We start from the raw sequence: 7752 nt of genomic DNA on the forward strand, positions 1-7752 counted from the left end.
GTGATTAAGAAGATATTCTAGATAAAAGAAGTGAAAAGAAAAAAGAAAAAGGAAATGGATGGTTAAGAGTTTTGAGGAAGGAGTTCTTGATTATATTGAGAATTAGAAGGCAAGATCAACCTTTTAATAGCCCAAAGTAAAAAGAAAGGTGCAAGTGAGGTGAGAACCAACTTTAAGGTGAATATTTTGATCTCTAAACAATGTGATTATTTTGAATTGTTTGTATTAACATTTCAACAACAATAATTTTGGCACTATCATTACATAATGATAATTTAAAATTGTATACTTGTAACCTCGTGACAAAAATATTATCTAAATAAATCTATTAAGAGTTTGTTCAGATTAAGGTTATTTGTATAACCTAGAATAAAGAAAAAAATAACGATGGTCGATAATTTTGAGGAAGATGATTATTTTTGGTAAAAAAATTTAAAAAATATTTATATATATATATATAATATAAAATAATAATTTAAAATAGAAGATATTTTAATATTTTTGTTAATAACTGCAGAGTTGATCATTCGAACCTTTCATCTCGGACTTATGAATGGGGATATTCCCGAAACTTACAAAGAAAAAAAGATCAATTCATAGATGTAGATCTCGGACTTATGAATGAGGATATTCCCGAAACTTACAAAGAAAAAAAGAAGTGAGTTAGACAAAAAGAAAAGCAACTTGTATAAGAAATGACTTGGACAAAACGAAATGAAGTCACTTAGACAAAATTTTTGTCGATAATCTAATAGATGTAAAAGAGAGTAAAATAATAACCAAAACCGAGACAGGCTGAGTTAAAACAAGAATGCACAGCAAAAATTTATGATAGCTTCCTAGAACACAATATTTTCAATTTTCAATAATTTTAACTAATATTATGTCATCTTCCAACTTAGAATTTTATCAATTTTCTCTGAGTAATTTTCTTTTACGAGTTTGTACTAAATAGATACGGATAAAGCGACACTATAAATTGTCTTTTCTTTGAACAATTGCTCATTCTCGTCTAAGTTTTGAAAATAACATTGGTAATTGTTCAAGTCCAAAATATTAATCCCCACTTAAATTTTAGCAATTTCAACCAAACTTTCTTTGTTGACCAATCAAGGCTTGACATCCCTAATGTTAATTGTATAACCACTAGACATCCTCCCACATATCATATATCCACTTGTCACATTGTATAACCTTGAGACATCCTCCCACTATACTATCAATCACATTATCTTTGGTTATCCCCTTACAAAAGAACAAGTAAAAACTCTAAAAATATAATCATCAATGCTACTAGATGACTATTGATAAAAAAAAATTCCAAAACTCAATTGGCAAGTGCAATATGATTGCCAACCCACACTACCCAATCGTGACCCAGGACGGGTGTATTGTTTCTTATCGATACCCTTACACAAAAAAATACTTCTAACAATTTATAAGATGCATAAGTTAAACCGGTTAAAAAGAGATCTGAAGCGATTTATAAGCCCTCTAATAGTGAGTTTGAGATGGGCACTAGGGAGCAAGCACTAGCCTGACAAAATCCTACACCCACAACTCGACACCGATACAATCAACATGCAAAAATGGTCCCCAACATTATTAACCTTTAATCCAAGTGTCCACCTCTAAATTTAGTATTCATCACTATTTGGGATTGATATTCCCAATAAAATTTTAAGAATTGACACATAATTGACAATTCTTGAAAAAAAAATTGGTAAAAGCTTTCAAAGACGTTAAGAAAGCTGGACATGGTTGTTTCATTAGTGCAAGCCAAACCTTACTCTGATGCAAAACTGTCAAATATGAATCTTCAACTAACATTTGGCTTGCCATTCAATGACTATCTATTTGAAGGATACAGTAGTGTACCGAAGCATGCTCATCGATGTCCAGTTAAGTACTTGGTTTGGACATTTTTAGAGTTTCTGGATGAAATTCTTTCAGCCTTTGACCTTTTCTTCGAGCTTTTCAGAGTTGAGGAGGTTTTGGTAGCCTCATCATCATCATCCTCATCCTCATCAGTATCAATAGTTTTACATCCCAACCTGGTCTGCAGACTTATCCTCCTAGGAATATAAACATTGAAGTAGTAACCAACAATGGCTTTTCTGCTCCTTGAAGGAAAACTTTCAGGAGCCTGCTTCAGAAAACATTTTCCTTGCGAGATTGGATTTGTTTTCACAAGATTGATAAACTTCATTTGCTCCTGCATGTTCCATAGCTTTGAAACATCTTCCCCCATCTCATCAAATCTCCATTTCTGGAATGCAGGGCCAAGATCAGCCTGCAGCTGCTTCCTTTTGTTCAAGATATGGTGATTGACGCATTCAATAGTTCCGGGCATGGTACAAGTGCAAAAATCGGTTCTCCCTTTCCCGATTATGCAGGCTCTTGTTTCTGATTTTCGGACATTGATTGGCCAATCTTTGGTGCCCAACCATCTTAATTGAGCACCTAAAGGTGGACCAGTTAAATCTGGAATCTCTGCCTGAAAACGAGGCCCAACCGGAATGACTAGTTTTGTACAATCATCATTGATGAAGTCAAACCAGCTAGGTGTATCTGGTTCTTTATGGAGAATAGGTTTACTCTTCTTCCTCGTCATCGTCTTTTTCGAAGGTTCGTTTCTTCCTCAAAAATTGTAGTGTCTTATTGAATCACTTTTCAACTAGGATTGCTAGTGACTCATAAAAGACGACTCCAATGCATGCTATGTTATATTGCTAAATATTTAGAAGACATGGATGGAATTACCGCTGTTAAGATGCAAAATGAATGGTCAAATAACTTGCCACTTATTACATTCAAACACTTCATCATGGTAAAACAGAATCTTGGTAGAGATTACATGTTAATCCTGCTAAGAAATGTTTGATTCCATGTGATTAATGAATATATATGCCTAGATAGAAAGAAAATGTTAAAAACGAAGATGTAGACAGCTAAAGCTACACCAATAGGAATACAGCCTTGATTCAAATGTGATATATTCTATTAGAAATCTTTACATAATTTACTTTCTACAAAAATTCAATTATTCGTCTTTATGCATAAGTTTAGAAATTTATAGTGGGAAGATCATAAAAGCTTGCACCATGCTTTCACCATTATTGAAACTGAGCTAGATGTTGAATTAACTACAGATTTACTAGCAAACCTCCTAAACTATTTCTACCCTGAATCAATGATCATCCTTCATATCTCAGACTTGCACATTTCAACTAAGCTAGAATTTACAGCTCTAGTGGGTAAACTATCATAATATAGCTACTCATTTTATCACTAATAATCTCCTAATTTCTTGCAAAATAAGGCCCTATTTTGAATAGCAGAATTCTTCATCCTTCATAGACTGATTGAATAGTTTTGAATCCTAGTTGTTGAAAATGTGGGGGAAATACATAGATTTATGTGTAGAAGATTGAGGAAGAGATTTAATGATGAAACTTAAATGAGGACCTAGGTGAGAAAAGAGGTATGAGGGGAGCAAGAATTCGATTTTAGGCTGGTGCAAATATGGATGATACATATAGTTTTCTGTTTGTATACTCATTATTAGGCTAGTTGTAGGCGTCTTCAAAGTTCAACGCACCTGAGAACGACTAAAGGAGAAGAGAGGTGCGAGGAGAACAAGAATTCGATTTCTAGAATGGTGAAAATAGAGGAAATATATAGCTCTCTCGCCTTGTATACTCAGTAATGGAATAGTATGAAGAACAAAATATTACTCAAGATGGTAACCAACCCCATAGCAATTCCTATTATCAAGGTGAGATCTCTCAGTTCTCTGTTCTGTTTTCTTGACTGACCATTTTAGGTCTCTTATTGTTTATCAGCTGGATTTAGATTAATGGCCTTTTTCCCTAATTCTCATCTAAACAGGCATCCCACTCCTGCTCATGTCTTCATGTTGTCCTAAATTTTTCATACAAAATCTGACAATCCAATTGTTCTCTTTCTATTGTGATCTATATGGTATTGCAATAGCAGTCAGTAGATCAAGAAATCGAAAAACAAAATCAGGCAAAATTTGACAATTGTTACAAGAATTGATACAATTGGATCATGAGTTCAGATTTAAAGTACAGATCTTGAGACCAGTCTCAAATCATTGGATTTGTTAAGAGTTTACAATTCTCGGAGATCCAAACTACATATAAAGCCTAATCAAGCTGTATGAAATGAATAATCTATGAACGTACTTGTTTTAGGATCAGCAGGATGATTCCAGAACGCTTTTACCTTCAAAGGCCACTTGGGTGATTCCAGAACGCTTTTACCTTTGAAGTTGCCATGGAATCTCTCTCTCTCCTCTCTGTACCTCTATCAGTTGAAAACTATTACATGTGCTCTTCACTAATATACCTAAGCCCAACATCGTTTTGGTATTTTACATCCGGTTAAGGCTCAGGTCCATAACTAAAATTCGAACAGAACACAAATAAATCAGATTTGAATAATTTATTTTTGAAATTAATAAACAGATCAAAATTGAATTAATATATGAAAGTGAACTCATTTATAATTTTCTGATTTTGATTTTTTTTTATTTTTTATTTATTTAAAATTAATTTGTAATTTAACTTCATTATTTTTCATATTAATATATGAAATAGAGATATATAATATTAATTATATCTAATAAGATCGAGTTAGCTTCGAATCAATTACAAATAAACATATGAAATTCAAATTAGATAATTTGACAATTAGATAATTTGACATAAATTACTAAACGGGTCGAATTTAAATTAGTATCGATCTCAGCCCAAAACTTATCAACCAAACTCACAATCCAACATATTAATTTAGGCCTCGATTTTGAGTTATTTAAATAACAAAAAAATCAAATATTATTACATTTTCTTCTCATTCATCAAATCATTTCAGTCATTAACCAAAATACTAAAATGTACTTTATTTTAAATTATTATTTTTTATTTATTTATACATATCAATACCTTTTAAACTATTTTATAAAAAATACATTTGGACAACTTTTTCAAAATTATATTCAATCATCATTTATTTCTCTAAGTTATTTAAAAAATCCATCACAATAGTCCTAGTTCTATTGATGGCAAAAGATATCCTACCCAACAGTGAGTAACTATCTATTTCTGAACCCGATTTTAATTTCATTACCTGACCCCAATTGGTATCTCTACTCCTATTTCCATTCCCGATTCATTGAGTACCGATCTCCGACAAATACCACATTACCCTATTAAAAAACTTATAAGGTTATAAATATTAAAGAAGAAAAAAAACAAACTTAATAAATAGATTTAAAATCAGTAATATCGAAATATTAAAAATATAAATAAGAATATTACTTACCTACATACTTATTTTGTAGATCTCAAAACATAAATTAATGTAGGAAAAAAGAATGAAAATTTTAAAAAATTATTAAAGATTAAAATATAAAGAATGATGAGAGAGAAATAATATTTTGTTATTAAAATAGTTAAAGATTTGTGTAGAGAAATATTTTTCTGGGGAGTATAAAAAATTTAAAGGTGGAGTGTAGTGTATTTATGACAATGTTTAGAGTAAGTGTAGATAAGACCAAATTAAATAATTTATTTGTAACGATAAAATATTTGAAAACTTATACATTAAACTTTAATAAAAAAACATTAATTTTAGTATTAATATAGTCGGGTATCGGGTTTGAGTTTCACAAACTCCTCATCCCCGACCCCATACTTGACCGGGCACATTCTCCCCCAACAGGCCCTAGTTCTAGGGATGACAACGGATATCATACCCAACGGGTAGTGAAATATCCATACCCGAACTCGATTTTAATTTCATTACCCGACCCCGACGAGTATCTCTACTCATATCCCCATCCCTGATTCATTAGGTACCGATCCCCGACGGATACCCATTAAAAAACTTATAAAATTATAAATATTAAAGAAAAAAACACAAATTTAATTAATAAATTTAAAACCAATAATACCGAAATATTGAAAATATAAATAAAAATACTACTTACCTACATACTTATTTTTTTTTGTAGATCTTGAAGATAAATTAGTGTGGAAAAAAATGAAAATTGAAAAAAATAATTAAAGATTAAAATATAAAGAATGATGAGAGAGAAATAATATTTTGTTATAAAAATAAAAGTTTTAGTTAAAGATTTGTGTAGAGAAATATTTTTTTGGAAAATATAAAAAATTTAAAGGTGGAGTGTAGTGTATTTATGACAATGTTTAGAGTGAAGTGTAGATAAGACCAAATTAAATAATTTATTTGTAACGATAAAATATTTGAAAACTTACACATTAAACTTTAATAAAAAAACATTAATTTTAGTATTAATATAGTCGGGTATCGGGTTTGAGTTTCACAAACTCCTCATCCCCAACCCCATACTTGACCAGGCACATTCTCCCCCAACAGGCCCTAGTTCTAGGGATGACAACGGATATCATACCCGACGGGTAGTGAAGTATCCATACCCGAACCCGATTTTAATTTTATTACCCAACCCCGACGAGTATCTTTACTCATATCCCCATCCCTGATTCATTAGGTACCGATCCCCGATGGATACCCATTAAAAAACTTATAAAATTATAAATATTAAAGAAAAAAACACAAATTTAATTAATAAATTTAAAACCAATAATACCAAAATATTAAAAATATAAATAAAAATACTACTTACCTACATACTTATTTTTGTAGATCTTGAAGATAAATTAGTGTGGAAAAAAATGAAAATTGAAAAAAATAATTAAAGATTAAATATGAAGAATGATGAGAGAAAAATATTATTTTGTTATTAAAATAAAAGTTGGAGTTAAAGATTTATGTAGAGAAATATTTTTGGGGAATATAAAAAATTTAAAAGTGGAGTGTAGTATATTTATGACAATGTTTGGAGTGAAGTGTGCATAAGACCAAATTAAATAATGTAATTGTAATGATGAAACATTTGAAAAGTCACACATTAAACTTTAATAAAATTAATTAATTTTAATATTAATATAGTTGAATATTGAGTTTGGGTTTCGCACACTCCTCGTTTTCGATCCCGTACCCGACCGAGTACTTTCTCCCCAACAAGCCCTAGTTCTAAGGATGATAATTGATATCCTACCCGATGGGTAGTGAAGTACCCATCACCGAACTCGATTTTAATTTTATTACCCGACCCCGACAAATATCTCTACTCCTATCTCCATTCCCGATTCATTGGGTACCGATCACCGAAGGATACTCCATTATCCGATTAAAAATTTTATAAAACTATAAATATAAAAGAAAAACTAACACAACTTTAATAAATAAATTAAAAAACAATAATATCAAAATATTAAAAGTATAAATAAAAACATTATTTACCTACATACTTATTTTTTTAGATTTTGAAGATAAATTAGTATGGAGAAAAAAAGAATGAAAATTGAAAAAAATAATTAAAGATTAAATATGAAAAATGATGAAAAATAAATAATTTTTGTTATCTATATATATATATAATTATGTTTAATTTTTAAAATGTTCGAATTGCTGAGTCGAGAACTGTGGTTAATTTGGATATATATGTGAGAGTAAATTGATACTTGGGTCGGTTGTGAGTTTACCCGCCCATAAACTTAAAACGATTAAAAATAAAATTAAAAATGTTATATGTATGTTTCAAACTCACAACTTAACCAAATAAGTACTAACCTTTAACCAACTATACTAATAAAAATTTATATTTTAAATTCAACATTA

The 7752-nt window shown here is 30.3% G+C and overlaps 1 protein-coding gene across 1 annotated transcript; it reads right to left on the reverse strand.

The window, feature by feature from the left end:
- Positions 1-1519: 1519 nt before the first annotated feature.
- LOC124921065 (AT-rich interactive domain-containing protein 1-like) lies at positions 1520-4399 on the reverse strand. Its single transcript, XM_047461669.1, has 2 exons — positions 4212-4399; positions 1520-2765 (listed from the first exon to the last, which is right to left on the reverse strand). Exon 2 carries the CDS (start codon positions 2612-2614, stop codon positions 1889-1891), a length of 726 nt encoding a protein of 241 aa, XP_047317625.1. The 5' UTR covers positions 2615-2765; positions 4212-4399; the 3' UTR covers positions 1520-1888.
- Positions 4400-7752: the final 3353 nt, after the last annotated feature.

The sequence above is a fragment of the Impatiens glandulifera genome, chromosome 1 (assembly GCF_907164915.1).
Source record: "Impatiens glandulifera chromosome 1, dImpGla2.1, whole genome shotgun sequence".
NCBI classification, from domain to species: domain Eukaryota; kingdom Viridiplantae; phylum Streptophyta; class Magnoliopsida; order Ericales; family Balsaminaceae; genus Impatiens; species Impatiens glandulifera.

Coding starts and splice junctions, on each gene's coding strand:
- LOC124921065 (XM_047461669.1), bottom strand. CDS start 2,614: ATGACGAGGAAGAAGAGTAAACCTATTCTCCATAAAGAACCAGATACA.